At 43.9% G+C, this 15,452-nt stretch overlaps 1 protein-coding gene across 5 annotated transcripts; it reads left to right on the top strand.

Moving 5' to 3' along the window:
• Nucleotides 1–246: 246 nt before the first annotated feature.
• On the top strand, nt 247–13,760 carry LOC109897767 (bromodomain-containing protein 1-like). Of its 5 annotated transcripts, XM_031833142.1 has the most exons (13): nt 331–718; nt 2,097–3,469; nt 3,562–3,718; nt 4,228–4,359; nt 6,387–6,515; nt 6,654–6,966; nt 7,128–7,397; nt 7,552–8,049; nt 8,136–8,262; nt 8,475–8,605; nt 11,349–11,443; nt 11,810–11,958; nt 12,114–13,760. In XM_031833142.1, the coding sequence occupies exons 2-13, from the start codon at nt 2,106–2,108 to the stop codon at nt 12,295–12,297; spliced, it is 3,549 nt and encodes a 1,182-aa protein (XP_031689002.1). In that variant the 5' UTR covers nt 331–718; nt 2,097–2,105; the 3' UTR covers nt 12,298–13,760. The 5 variants fall into 5 exon arrangements, with proteins under 5 accessions (XP_031688998.1, XP_031689000.1, XP_031689001.1 ...); XM_031833138.1 differs by lacking the exon at nt 11,349–11,443 and having other exon boundaries at nt 247–718; nt 3,562–3,730; XM_031833139.1 differs by lacking the exon at nt 11,349–11,443 and having other exon boundaries at nt 334–718.
• The last annotated feature ends 1,692 nt before the right edge of the window (nt 13,761–15,452 follow it).

The raw sequence follows: 15,452 nt of genomic DNA, 5'->3' as shown, positions 1-15,452 counted from the left end.
GGAATGTGTAATGGATGTATGGATGGTAGAGGAAACGGTATAACATGTATTATTTTGTGAAATGTACGACATAGAAATGGAGAGGTTGTTTCATATGGTCAGAGAAGTTGGAAAGGAATGTGGAGTGGGTGGTATTTGTGGTGGGGGTGATGGGAGTAGTGAGGCTTGAGGGGAATTATTTTATATTATTAGAAATTGAGGGTTAGTTAGGATAATATAGTGGTATAGATAGATCGTGACCGGCCTCACAATCCAGTACAGCATGTGGCGCCGTATGCACCTGTCAGTTGGTTGCGATTCGCCAATAAAATTTAAAGTAGAAGGCGCTGCCCATGCTAACACTAGATTTTGGGCACTAGCGTGCTCTATCCATCTCTATGGAGTCGCTGCACATTGCACAACCGCATTGTTGGGAAAAAGAAACCAGAGGCAGCTTGCTAGTTACTGATTATTACCCTGTTGTAAAAGGACATTAGCTAGTATTTGGTGGCTTTTCCGAAATATTTATGTTTGAAATAGAATCGAATTTGGAATTTAGACACTCGTCGTGGATACCTCTCGGTATCTTTCAAATTTATAATTCAAAACTGCTCGAGCGGTGCCCGTTGGATGAGAGGATTGTGTGTGGATTTACTGCTGCTGCTCTGCGCAGGCTACTTCGGCGCCATTGCTTGCAAGCGCTGCTGTTTTCAAAAGCAGAATTACTGAAAATACAAAGGTAGGTATAGCCAAATTTCCTATCCACACACAAACGTGCTTTTTAGACCGACCTAAAATCATTTATATAAATGAATTATACATGCTAGTGGGGAAAATTATAACTTTAACGAATGGACTCGGATTCTTGTTTAGTCCGACGCCATATTTCCCTCTTGGCGTATTGTGAACGAACTGTCTTAGCTAGCTAACTCTTTCTAGTAAGTGAGACTGCTGGCGCTGTGCTTTTACGGGATCTCCCTCTCCTGGCTTCATATACATATCATATTTATGCCTTGCTCAACGTTCAACAAATTGAAGCTAACGTTAGTTTGCTCAGTAGTTACCGCGTTAGCTCAGAATCTAGCTAATTTGCTAGCCACAAACTGGCTTTACGCTAAGTTAGCCTAGCGAACGTTAACTAATTAACTTCTAGCCAGCTAGCCTAATAGCTACAACATCACCTACCATTACTTTAAAGTAGTTATCGAATTGCGACTTGTTTAAAGCAGTTAGCTAGCTAATGCTAACTAGCACAACTTAGCATTGCCAAGTTAGTAAGTTAGCTAACATTAGCTAGCTATATGTTGTTTTTTGACAGTTGACTAACGTTACCCAGGCTAGCTAAATGGTTGCCTAATTAATCAGACTCATACAAGTTATTGGTATAGTCTGAAAAAAGATCAAACTTGACACGTTTTCTTACAAGCCAGAAGAATGTTGACTACCATTATATTTGATATTACTCTACCGGTTGTTTGTGTGTTTGGTCATTCAGCTGGTCGAAATTTGAGGGAAAGTATTATTTACCCGACTTTTAATAGCGCAGGTATTACCATTGACATTTCTGGCACATTCGTAAAACCATGTAAACACCTGCTAGACTTGGGTTAGTATAAATGCATCACTTGCATGTACTTCCGTCTTGTGCACGTGCCTTAGGTCATGAGCAAACATCACTATTTCCGCACACAGAGACCCACATGTTGTAGTCTGCTTAATAATACTTCCCTGTGGATATTTCGTCGAATGTCGACCAGCTGAATGAGCAACCCCACGGACAATAAATCCTCAGAATAAGTTAAAATATAATGTGATTAAACATGCGTGACAGACAGGGAACGTTTGTTCTACATCCATGTAAATGTACACAGTTATGCTGTACACAATGGAAAACAACGCAACATTCGGGGCTAACAATGCTGCACAATGGAAAGCATCCCCACATTCGGGACTAGGCATTGTCTTGTTAACTAAGAGCCTTATTTTATGTCAGAATGGTAGACATAACTGAAACCAAGAAATGGAAATTGTGGCTGGCTAATGATTTATTACAATCTTGGTTGGTAATTGCCCCAAGTGAAATTTCAATTAAATAGTTTTTTTTGCTGGCTCTTTAGGTCTTCAAGATGAAGAAAAAAGTACGGCATCATAATCGCATGTCCACGCCCCAGAGGCCCCCCTCTCCCATCAAACCCTCACCGAACAAGGAGACCATGACCTACGCCCAGGCCCAGCGCATGGTGGACCTGGAGATAGATGGCCGCGTGCACAGGATCAGCATATATGACAAGTTGGATGTCATCACCGACGATGACCCCACGGCCCAAGAGATCATGGAGTGCAACAGCAACAAGGAGAACAACGAGAAGCCCCAGCTAGTCCTGGTGCGCTCTGTGAGACTCAAAGACAACCAGCAGAAGAGGAGCACAGCCCTCACCACCACACATGGCGCTGACCCTCAAGTAAGCGCCCTTTTGGAACCCAAGTTCCGCACTGTGGAGTACAACCTTCCCGCAGTGTCTCGGAGGCCCTCCATCTATTATATGTATTGTGAGAAGACGGCTGAAGAGCTGGATGAGGAGGTGGAATATGACATGGATGAGGAGGATTACGCCTGGCTGGATCTGCTCAACGACAAGAGGAAAAGTGAGGGTGTCAGCCAGGTGTCCCAGAACCTCTTTGAGTTTCTTATGGACCGCTTTGAGAAGGAGTCCTTCTTTGACAGCCAGGGCCGGAGTGACCCCCAGTCCCTCATCGACGAGGACGCTGTCTGCTGCATCTGCATGGACGGAGACGGCCAGGACAGCAATGTTATTCTCTTCTGTGACTCCTGCAACATGGCCGTGCACCAGGAGTGCTACGGTGTTCCCTACATCCCAGAGGGCCAGTGGTTGTGTCGCCACTGCCTCCAGTGCCCCTCACGGCCCGCTGAGTGTGTCTTCTGCCCCAACAAGGGCGGCGCCCTGAAGAAGACGGACGATGACCGCTGGGGCCACGTGGTGTGTGCCTTGTGGGTACCAGAGGTGGGCTTCTCTGACACGGTCTTCATCGAGCCCATCGACGGTGTCAGCAATATACCGCCCGCCCGCTGGAAACTCACCTGCTACCTCTGCAAGGAGAAGGGTGCCGGGGCCTGCATCCAGTGCCACAAGGTTAACTGTTACACAGCCTTTCATGTCAGCTGTGCCCAAAAGGCCGGCCTCTACATGAAAATGGAGCCTGTCAAGGAATTCACAGAGACCGGTTCGCCCACTTTTTCTGTGAAGAAGACAGCCTTCTGCTGCGCTCACACTCCTAAAGGGTGCACCCGGCGACCCCTTGCCATCTATGAGGAAGGCCACGCTAACAACGGTGTCTGTCACAAGAGGGGTGACAAAAGAGGTAGGAGGAGGTTAAAAGGGTGGCTGAAGAAGAGTAAGATAGTGGTGGTGGTGCCTGAGGTAGAGGAAGAGGCTCCTGCTGCACCTGGGCCTAGTATAACCCCTAGCAGGTAGGCATATTATTTTTACTTCATTTGTCTACCAACCAAATGTTTCTAAATATTTTCCTAAATGACCAATGCTAACATATGCCCCCCCCCAGTTTTGACACAATCCTCAATCAAGTGTCTGTCCAGAAGAAGAAGGTGTTTGTGGAGCGGGTCCTGAGCTACTGGATGCTGAAGAGACAGTCAAGGAAGGGTGTTCCGCTGATCAGGCGGCTTCAGGCTAACACCCAGGTCCCCAAACCAGAGCAGCTGGTCAGTCCAGTGGTCAGTCTAATTGTTCATGGCATCCAAATCCTCGAGATAGAGAATCGTGTCTGCTTTAAAAATTACTTTTCTTGTGTTTTAAAACTTTTCTCCGACGCTCGGAAATAAAAAATAAAGCAGGCTAATAGCTGATTTGATAAATATGGAGCAGTTTCCTGTGTTTGCACCATTTTCTCAAAAGTTTTGGGATTATGTTTTTTTGGGGGGGGTTCAAAGAGGAAACAAAACACAACAAATAAAATGCATAATATACATGACGCTACATAATATTACACATGTAAATTGAGATCGGCCATTCATTTCAATATAGACTATTAAAAAAAGAGAAGAAATGTAATTAAAATTAGCCCCGTTTATTTTAGTCAGAGCCATATTCAAAACGGCTCTCCACCAGTGTCCATTGAAGGTAGCGCCATGTAATTTTCTGCCCCCCTTTACCTGAGATGTATGTCTTGTGAATGTACATTAAAATGCCTTTTTGGACTCTGATGTTACAGGACAGCCGGGTGGAGGATAATCAAGCGATGAAGGAGCAGCTAAAGGAATGGCACCGCCTACGCCAAGACCTGGAGAGAGCTCGCCTACTGCTAGAACTGATCAGGAAGAGGGAGAAGCTAAAGAGAGCGGAGGTACAGAGAATTGGTTTTCTTATTTTCCACGGTAGTGAAATTAGAACGTTTGTTACAGCATATCAATGGATAGTTGTGAGCCCTCCTATAAATAAACTGTTAAAATGAATTTCCTCTCCTTTTGAAATAATCTGTAACCATGTTTGCATGTAAAGTTTTTATGCGAGTCAAGTCCTACTGAGTACCAACAAATAAAAATCATGACGGCTGTAATGGAAACCGGACGTTTCGGTACAATTTTAGAAATTCCGACAGATTGTTTGTTCGTTTGACATGGTAGGCTCTTTTTGTGTCTTTAAAATCAATTATGAGAAATGGTGATGGAAATGCCTTTTTATGCACAAATGTTGATATAAAAAACACCATATCGAAGTAAACTTGGAGTCACAAGATTTATTTTATTTTTTTTAACCTTTATTTAACCAGGTAGGCAAGTTGAGAACAAGTTCTCATTTACAATTGCGACCTGGCCAAGATAAAGCAAAGCAGTTCGACAGATACAACGACACAGAGTTACACATGGAGTAAAACAGACATACAGTCAATAATACAGTGTAAACAAGTCTATATACAATGTGAGCAAATGAGGTGGGAAGGGAGGTAAAGGCAAAAAGGCCATGGTGGCAAAGTAAATACAATATAGCAAGTAAAACACTGGAATGGTAGTTTTGCAATGGAAGAATGTGCAAAATAGAAATAAAAATAATGGGGTGCAAAGGAGCAAAATAAATAAATAAATAAAATTAAATACAGTTGGGAAAGAGGTAGTTGTTTGGGCTAAATTATAGATGGGCTATGTACAGGTGCAGTAATCTGTGAGCTGCTCTGACAGTTGGTGCTTAAAGCTAGGGAGGGAGATAAGTGTTTCCAGTTTCAGAGACTTTTGTAGTTCGTTCCAGTCATTGGCAGCAGAGAACTGGAAGGAGAGGCGGCCAAAGAAAGAATTGGTTCTGGGGGTGACTAGAGAGATATACCTGCTGGAGCGTGTGCCACAGGTGGGAGATGCTATGGTGACCAGCGAGCTGAGATAAGGGGGGACTTTGCCTAGCAGGGTCTTGTAGATGACATGGAGCCAGTGGGTTTGGCGACGAGTATGAAGCGAGGGCCAGCCAACGAGAGCGTACAGGTCGCAATGGTGGGTAGTATATGGGGCTTTGGTGACAAAACGGATTGCACTGTGATAGACTGCATCCAATTTGTTGAGTAGGGTATTGGAGGCTATTTTGTAAATGACATCGCCAAAGTCGAGGATTGGTAGGATGGTCAGTTTTACAAGGGTATGTTTGGCAGCATGAGTGAAGGATGCTTTGTTGCGAAATAGGAAGCCAATTCTAGATTTAACTTTGGATTGGAGATGTTTGATGATGATATGGTGTGTGTGGTCCCCCCACTACAACTCCGGAAAGCATGCGGTTTATTAGGCTACAGATGAAATTCATAGGGTGGTGAAAGTGCACAGTGGTCTTGATGCTCCTTTCCAATAAGTATTGAGGGTCTAATTCTGGTGACATGATGCTTGACTGCTGTTTGACAAATAAAACATTCTCGCTCATATCCATACTAATATCATTATGTATGCATTCTTTATGCATAGCCTACCTGCACAGCCTTCCTGCACTGTATTGGCAAGCTCTTGGCTAGAGCGCATGTTCCAAGACCAGAGAAGGCACATTTGCTATATAACGCAACAGTTTTTGTGACAAAACCATCGCTAGAGTTAAATGCGATGGAAACACAAACTTTAGATTTTAATTTGGTACATGAAAACTTTGTGAAAAGGTAAATTTTGTGTGCACTACATCACGCGCTGATTGTTATCCTCAACTATTCCATTTGGTGAAAACACACCACTGGTGGTAAAATGCGCATATTTTCTTAATGCATATTTTAGAATATTTGCATGAAAGTCTGTCGTCAATTGGATGGAAACCTAGCTTGTTGTTGAAACGGCTTTAGGATTGGTTGTTGGAATCCTTAGTAAATATTAGTATACTGCTACAGCTTTGTTTTGTCCTGTCCCCATTCAGATGAAGCTCCAACAGTCCGTTCTAGAGGTACAGCTCACACCTTTAAATATTCTACTTCGGGCCGTATTGGACCAGCTTCAGGAGAAGGACCCAGCCAAAATCTTTGCCCAGCCTGTCAGCGTTAAAGAGGTAAGGTCCCCCACACCCCACAATAGAATGTTACTTCCACAGATTGAAAACAAATGGTACCATATGGTTCTAATTCATTCTTTGGGTACCCTTTCTATCAGCATCATGTTTTGTTTTCCATCTCCCCATCCCTCTCAGGTGCCTGACTACTTGGACCACATCAAGAAGCCAATGGACTTCTCCACCATGAGGAAGCGCATTGATGCCCACGGCTACAAGAGCCTTCTGGAGTTTGAGGCTGACTTCGATCAGATCATATTCAACTGCATGAAGTACAATGCCAAGGACACATTCTTCTACAAGGCCGGTCTGCGTCTGCAAGACCGAGGCGGGGCCATCCTCAGGAAGACTTGTCGGGAGGCTGAGCGAATCGGCTTTGACTTTACCAGCGGGATGCACCTTCCTGAGCAGCCAAAGGTGGAGGCTCCTTCCCCTTTCTCCTGGGACGATGGTAAGAACATGTTCTACATATGTTTACTTCTATATTAATCGGTCCACAGCCAAATCAACTAAATACCCTTTGCTGAATCTAACTATTGATTTATGATACTATAGCATTTTGGAATGGGGCCACAACTGAGCCAATCAAGTTGTTGTTTGTGTGTCTTGCAGTGGACCAGATACTAAACCCAGCCAACCGGCAGCACATGTCTTTAGAAGGGCAACTGAAAGAGCTGCTGGAGAAGCTGGACCTGAGCAGTGCCATGAAGTCCAGTCCGTCTCGCAGCAAGCGACTGAAGCTGCTTAAAAAGACAATCACAGATGTTCGCAGCGAGATATACCTAAAGACGCAACACCCCACTGCCACCCCCTCTGAACCGAAACCAGCAGAGACTGAGGAGAAACCACTGCCCCCCACTCGACACAGCACACAGGATGAGGGTACGTACCAGGTGGTCTAAAAGCAAAGAATTGGTTCAATAATGCTTTCTCCTTGCTTTGATGTCTTATTTGATGAACTGTAGGCTATTAGCTTGCCTGTTCTAAATGTCAGGATTCTTTCATTTCCTTCTGTGATTCTGTCTTGGTTGTATAGAAGGGGAGTCTTTGCTCCCACCGAAACTAGAGCCGTTGAACTCGTCGCCACCACTTGTGAACTCAGACAGTCATTCAGAACCTCCCATGCTCAAGCCCATCAAATCCAATGGGGACAAGAGCCAGAAGACTTTCAAGTGCAACGGTGTCAAGACCACTACCTCAGTACCCCGGGATACCCTCAACGGGCACATCTCTAACCCGCTGGTCTCCGACAGTCACCTTAGTGTTGGGGCCACATCCACGCTCGCAGAGCCCTCTAGCACGGGCAACAGGCGGACCAATGTGCTCTTTCGCAAGTCCAAGAATGCCAGCCCGCAGAAGCCCCCAAGGACAGCTGAGCATCAGCTCGGCTCCCCGCTGCTGGGCACCAAAACCTTCCTCTCTGTGGTTATTCCTCGCCTGGAGACTCTCCTCCTACCCAGGAAGAGGACCCACAGTGCCTGTGGAGGCTGTGACCAGGATGAGGAGGAATCCCCCATCAAGCGTCTTGACACAGGTAAAGCCCAGTGTTAAATGATTTTTTGATTATTTAAAAATGTTTGGCATGCAAAATCGAATGGACATTTTTTTTCTTGTCTCCAGGACTAGCTAATGGATTTGTTGTTGAGCCGGAGCTTGAAACCAGCCCCATTAGGCCGATGGAGCCTCGCAGGCGCTGCACCTCCGAGTCCAGCATCTCACCTAGCGGCAGCGTGCTGTGTAGCACCAGGTATGACTGTCACCTCAGCACATTAGCAATATTTCAGCCTCTCTTCCTGCAGCACTCTACTGTGTAGTACCAGGTACAGGATAGGCAGTGGGCCTGCATCACAGTGCCATGTTAGCATTTATATCCAGTGTCTGCTCTAAGAGCCGTCTGTGGTCAAAGGCAGGATGTTGCACTCCACTTTTGGCACATTAGTTTCCCTTTGTTTCCTGCAGCACGGTCAGTGTGCCAAAAAGTGGGAAAGGAAGGCCATCCATGGCACGTAGGAGCACAGTGGACGACAAAAACGCACTGGTCACCTGTATCGGAAATGGGGACTTCACCAAAGCCGCTAAGATTGCAGCAGGTGAGACACTGGTTCTTAGCACAAACACACTTTCAGGAGATTAAAGCCAGGATCGGTCTTATATTATGAATGATACATGTATCCATTTTTGTGGTAGTTGTTTATCATTTCTTTCTGGAATAGCTAACAGTCATTTGCCATTGCCCTGTCACAAAAGTGTATTCGTATTAGTTTCTTTTTTAAACTTTATTCTGAGTAATTTGGAATTCTACAATTTTCCCAAAACGAATTGGCCAGTAAACCTCAAGGAATCCTGTGCATGTATTGGCTTCCAATGGACTGCAAGTCTCAGCTTAGGCAAGTAGAGGGTAGCCTGAAATCCAGACTAGTTTTGTGCTACCATTCCACTCCATGTACTCTGTGTCCATATAGTAAACATTTGTTTAGCATGACAAGGAGTGGCAATAATTGGAATATTAATACAGACTGGTACCCAGTTTAAGTAGAGGGGATTTTTTTTGTCTCGACTGGTTAGCAAGTTTGGTACAACATACAGTACCAGTCAAAGGTTTGGACACACCTACTCATTCCAGGGTTTCTTTTCTTTTGACTATTTTCTACATTGTATAATAATAGTGAAGACCTCAACTATGAAATAACACATGGAATCATGTAGTAACCAAGAAAGTAAGTGTTAAACATATCAAAAAATATTTGAGATTCTTCAAAGTAGGCACCCTTTGACAGCTTTGCACACTTGGCATTTTCTCGACCTGCTTCACCTGGTATGCTTTTCCAACAGTCTTAAAGGAGTTCCCACATATGCTGAGCACTTGTTGGATTCTTTTCCTTCACTCTGCAGGCCAACTCATCCCAAACCATCTCAATTGGGTTGAGGTTTGGTGATTGTGGAGACCGGGTCATCTGATGCAGCACTCCACCACTCTCCTTCTTGGTAAAATAGACCTTAGACAGCCTGGAGGTGTGTTGTCATTGTCCTGTTGAAAAACAAATAATAGTCCCACTCAGGCCAAACCAGATGGGATGGCGTATCGCTGCAGAATGCTGTGGTGGCCATGCTGGTTAAGTGTGCCTTGAATTCTAAATAAATCACGTTGTCACCAACAAAGCACCATCACACCACCTCCATGCTTCATGATGGGAACCACACATGCAGAGATCATCCGTTCACCTACTCTGCGTCTCAAAGACACGGCGGTTGGAACAAAAAAATCTCACATTTTGACTCGTCAGACCAAAAGACAGATTTCCACCGGTCTAATGTCCATTGCTCATGTTTCTTGTCCCAAGCAAGTCTCTTCTTATTGGTGTCCTTTAATAGAATTTCGGACTCCCGAGTGGCACAGCGGTCTAAGGCACTGCATCTAGTGCTAGAGGCGTCACTACAGACCCTGGTTCGATTCCAGGCTGTATCACAACCGGCCGTGATTGGGAGTCCCTTAGGGCGATGCACAATTGGCCCAGCGTCGTCCGTGTTTGGCTGGGGTAGGCCGTCGTTGTAAATAATAATTTGCCTAGTTAAATAAAATAAAAAGTGGCTTCTTTGCAGCAATTCAACCATGGCCTGATTCAGTCTTCTCTGATGTTGCAATGTGTCTGTTACTTGAACTCTGTGAAGCATTTATTTGGGCTGCAATTTCTGAGGCTGGTCACTCTAATGAACTTATCCTCTGCAGCAGGTAACTCTGGGTCATCCTTTCCTGTGGTGGTCATCATGAGAGCCAGTTTCATCATAGCGCTTGATGGTTTTTGCAACTGCACTTGAAGAAACTTTCAAAGTTTTAGAAATTTTCCGGATTGACTGACCTTCATGTCTTAAAGTAATGATGGACTGTCATTTATCTTTGCTTATTTGTGCTGTTCTTGCCATAATATGGACTTGGTATTTTACCAAATAGGGCTATCTTCTGTATACCAACCCTACCATGTCACAACACAACTGATTTGCTCAAACGCATTAAGAAGGAAAGAAATTCCACATATAAACTTTTAACAAGGAACACCTGTTAACTAAAATGCTTTCCAGGTGACTACCTCATGAAGCTGGTTGAGAGAATGCCAAAAGTGTGCAAAGCTGTCAAGGCAAAGGGTGACTACTTTGCAGAATCTCAAATATAAAATATATTTTGATTTGTTGAACACTTTATTTTGGTTACTAAATGATTCCATATGTGTTATTTCATAGTTTTGTTGTCTTCACTATTATTCTACAATGTATAAAATTGTAAAAAATAAAGAAACCCTGGCATGAGTTTGTGTCCAAACTTTTGACTGGTACTGTACATATTTTGATTTAGACAGGAGTTTGTGTTCTTGGCAAGACTGCGTCTGAGCATGGAACATGAGCTCGTTTGACAGCAGACAGCTGAGGCTCTTCGCACACTGGGGCCATGGTTGGGATTTTTTTTAATGTCCCAGTGGCCTGAGCTGACATGCCCTAAGGCAGCAATGGTCTCCCTGTCCAGACTAATCAATCCCACTTCCTATACATAATTCAGAAGTTTTCGGTTGTCTTCTCCTTGGTCTCAAACTGCAGAATGGTTACCCTCTACATCGACCTTGTGGTGTTTCATAATTCATACGATTCACTGTATTTCAATGTTTTGATGCCCTGTAATATTTCCCTGTGTGTGAACGTACATTCTTGTTTCTGTTTGCTACTGTTGTCTTTCCCTATCAGTGTGAGCATGGCTTTTAGAGTAGTATTCTTGTCTGTTTGCAGTGGAACACCCCCCCCCCCTCCCCCCCCATAACATGCCTGTCGTTATTCCTGCTTCCGTAGAAGTTGTCAGTGGAAATATTTGGATGTCCTCTAGTGCTGAACCCCTTACACTAGTTTGGGCAAAATGTAGTGGATATCCCTCCTACCCTGCGTTGGTGAGTGAGAGCCTGTGTCCCAGAGACTGGCCATCTATATGTCTCATTTCCCATCCATTCGTCTCATCGTAAGTGGTGTAGCTCGTGTTTGTGCTCACCCATGCAGCAAGCTGCTCAGCTGCAATGTGTTGTGGATGGTATGAGTGTGTTAGGAGTCGCTGAGGAGTAATACAGATCGCTTAGAGCTTTCCGGGTGACTCGGGTAGCATGGTTCTGTATTTGGTAGTTTGTTAGTGTGATTGTTTGTCAGTTCCGGTCCACCAATCTGAACCACTGCTGCACCACCAGGATTCACTGCGTCCTCTTGTTTTCAGACCACTAGAGTCAATCAATTTTCTCCCCCCCCCCCCCCCCCCCCCAATGCAGATCATAGACCCGACGCTGCCGAGGGCGGGGCGTCACCACCACGGGGTCTCCCTGCCCCCTCTGGACGTCCTCAGAGTCGGAGAGCTGATGCAGTACAAGTTCGAAGAGAAACTCTTCCTCGTCCACTTCTTCGACAACAAGCACAGCTGGTGAGATGATGCTCCCCTTCAATGGTTCGCCACTTGTATTATGATCTAACGTGGCCAACAGTTTGAATGTCCAGGTTCAAGTTTTCTTGAGGACCAGTAGTAGTCAGAGGTAATGATGTAGCATAATGCTAACGCTACATCACTTTATTTGACAGGCAATGGCTTCCTAGATCCAAGATGGTTGCCTTTGGCATCAATAAGACCGTGGACAAGCTCAAACTGAAGGAGGGCCGCTCCTCTGGCATCCGTAAAGCTGTGCAGACCGCCTTCCAGCGCGCCATGAGCCACTGGAGCCAGGTCGAGGACAGGCCTAGCAGCGAGCCCTGCGATGTGGACTGAATCTGGTCATGCAACCTCCTCACCTCTAGAGGGAGTCCTTAACTCTGTTTACTTGATATTCCACAGCAGCCCTGGTATTCCTCACACCCGTCATTGTTTACTGTCTCCTCTGTATTGAAGGAGCAGCCCAACGGTCTCTTGTTGCAGGTTTTCATTACACCTTGTCTCTTGATTATATTAACTGAGCTGCTCATGGGTAAATGGTATGACTCCACGCTGCGTATGCTCCATTTTAATCTATTCCATTCTAAATACTGTAGCTTGCAGTATATTCAAATGAATCTATGAGCTATGCAACTAAACTCAAGTAATTGGATTGGCGGCTGCAAAAACCTTCATACGGCGTCTAAGGACTGACTTGTGAAAATCACTGGTCTAATGTGATGAATGTGCCGGAGTTGAGTCTGTCTTGTAATGTGCTGCAAGACTGCTGCAACCTTCACTGCCATCATGATTCTCACCCTCACTCCAATCTACTCTCTACAGCAACCCTGGATTTAACCCTGAAAATACCTTTCACAAGGCCTGACACTAATTTATTCTGTTTTCATGTATTATTGGTACTGCGTGTTCACTTTCTTGCTATTTATACTGCAGGGGTGATTCATGGCAGCACTATGGTGCATATTAAATATTTGCTGGTGCTACAATCTGTGCAAGTCTAGGCTAAAACACTTAACCAGGGGGAAAAAATATATATACTGTATTGATTGAACGTTTTAATTTTTATTTGAGCTACTTTTTTTACGGTTTCTTAAGTTATCGAAGTTTATGGAAAGCTTCTCTTGGCATTAATGTGTTTTTAAAAACAATGTTTTTACCGGACTTGGTGTTTTGTTTTTAGTTTTTTTTTTTTTTTTACATATTTATACATCAGATGCTTTCAGTGTTTAAAAAGCTGAAAGTACATCATTCACACACAACCAAAAATCAGCTGCCCAGATTTTCATACATTTAAACATTTATTTTTTTGTTGCCTTTTGTGGTGTGTGTGAGTGTGATCTGGGAATAACAACCTGCAAACCTTTGTCTTCATACACAATGGTTTCGACTATGTTACAGGGACCATGACCATGGGTGAATGTGCCTGTAGTAATTTATTGTAAAGGAGAAATGTATATGCATTACTTTATCTAGAAAGAATCGTAAGAGATACTAATGGCTCACTAGAAGCCAGCTGTAGAGGTCCTTTTTGCATTTTTTATTTTTTTACCAGAGGCACTAATCTTAAAGGTGGGAATAGAATCCATGGCATTTTATTCAGTTGGGAGGATCTGGGGAGCAGTGGGTAGAATTATTTTTTTCTGTATCCCAAAATACAGTTTCGTATGGATGTTCTATAAATAGACTGTACTAGTCTTATTCTCTGGGAAAACCACATTATAGCCAATGGAGTAGATGCTGGCAAAGTCCAGTATTTTTATAAAACACTGAAAATAAAAAAAATGTTATTGAATCACTGATTTTCGGTGTTGTATGGATTTTGTGTTTGATGAAATGAAACTGAGATAATTACATAGACTACCACAAGGTGGAGCTATGGCATGGCAAAAGTCTACTGCATGAGATACTTTAATTACATTTACCAAGGGACCTCATGTCTACTGCCACCATCTAATACATGATAGTACAACCATGATCTAGATTAGAAGTTTCTGTCCAATGCTATCAAATAGCCTAAATGCACATTTTCTTGATAATTGCCTTACAAAACAATAAGTGTTATAATAAACTTTGACATTGACCTTGTATGTTTATTTTAATGGCTGAACATAGCAAAAATAATGATTTTTCTCCAGGACTGTATGTCAGGGAAGCACATAGTCCATGCAGAAACAGTGGGCTTCTCACCGCCTACATCTCCCTCAATCGGATGCTAATTGTTTGGGGAAGAAGGCTGCAGCGGCATGAGCCGGAGAAAGTCAACTAACCGTGAAGATCAATCTCCCAGCATCAGCCTCATCAGAGAACTTTTGACTGAGCTAATTATCCGCTAGTTCGGCAGCAGTCCCTCTCGTGTGTGTGTGTGGGGCAGACGGCTGTGAAATTACGTGAGAGAACCCCAGCAGGTGAGTCTGAGAAGGTGTTATTTCTGCATGCCACCTTGTTGCTTGGGGAAGGAAGGCGATGCCCGCAGTGCAGAGGTAGAGTGCAAGGCCTGCAATGTCAGGCTGTAACAGTATGTTGATCATTAGCCTATCACTATGGTAAGATCGACTGATGCAGTTGCACCACATTGTATTTGATGAAATTCAGTGACACTGCAGGTCATGGGTGGGACAGGCAGGTCATGACCCCTGAGTCATGTGCAACAAGCCTAATAAACACTTATGGCACATCTCCACAAGACTTGGTCAAAGATGTCAAACAGTTCTTCAGAGAACCACCAAAAATATGTCTCAAAAAGACATGCTGCAAAAGTGACATATGAAACAGATATGTGAAGGTGGGATAGTTGTGTAAGAAAGAGGCCACAATCTTGAAAGTATGGCACTGGAGGCTAAAAGGTGTCGGTCGAGTGGAAGGAGTCGTGGCAAGTTATGTAATTGCTTGCAAGGCTCCCAAAGACCGATATACAAAAACATTGTAAAACAAAATTAAGTGATTAACTAAAAGCAAAGCTACATCGACAGCTGCTTTAAATAACGAAAGGCTAACTCACCAGATAGTGAGAAGATAACACCGGCCCAAACTGACTTTCATAACCTTGCCAGATAGCCCCGCCCATACCTGGAAGATACCAAAGGCAGGTAATAATGCTGTGTTCGTAACCAAGTGGGAAGTGGGAAATGAACACATAACTCCACTTGATGGCCCTCCAACTGGTAATTCCTAGTGGGAAACTATCATCGTGAGCTCCCACTTCTCCCACATGCTGACCTCTGACATCACCTACCAAGGAAGTGACTTTAATAGCAGTATTTTCTGCAGTTAAATGCAACCACAAAATATTCTTTATATAAAGGAATCTATTAATATAGTTTTTGAACATTATCATTTGTTTACATTCATCCTAGCTATATTTTTTGTTTATTGTTTAAGCAGCTTGTTCGCCATTAGCCAATCGGCATCTCTCAACAAGTTCAAAGCACGTGAATGCATCCAACGGATATTTACCACTTCACAACTAGTAAATTCCCACCTCCCACGTGGTG

The sequence above is a fragment of the Oncorhynchus kisutch genome, linkage group LG10 (genome assembly GCF_002021735.2).
Source record: "Oncorhynchus kisutch isolate 150728-3 linkage group LG10, Okis_V2, whole genome shotgun sequence".
NCBI classification, from domain to species: domain Eukaryota; kingdom Metazoa; phylum Chordata; class Actinopteri; order Salmoniformes; family Salmonidae; genus Oncorhynchus; species Oncorhynchus kisutch.
This window is presented reverse-complemented; position numbering and strand designations above follow the sequence as displayed.

What these genes read in the sequence shown, in the direction of transcription:
- LOC109897767 (XM_031833142.1), top strand. Translation starts at nt 2,106, where the DNA reads ATGAAGAAAAAAGTACGGCATCATAATCGCATGTCCACGCCCCAGAGG. An exon ending in CCTAGTATAACCCCTAGCAG is followed by an intron (nt 3,470 to 3,561) that starts GTAGGCATATTA and finishes GCCCCCCCCCAG; the next exon opens with TTTTGACACAATCCTCAATC. An exon ending in ATCCCTCCTACCCTGCGTTG is followed by an intron (nt 11,444 to 11,809) that starts GTGAGTGAGAGC and finishes CCCCCAATGCAG; the next exon opens with ATCATAGACCCGACGCTGCC.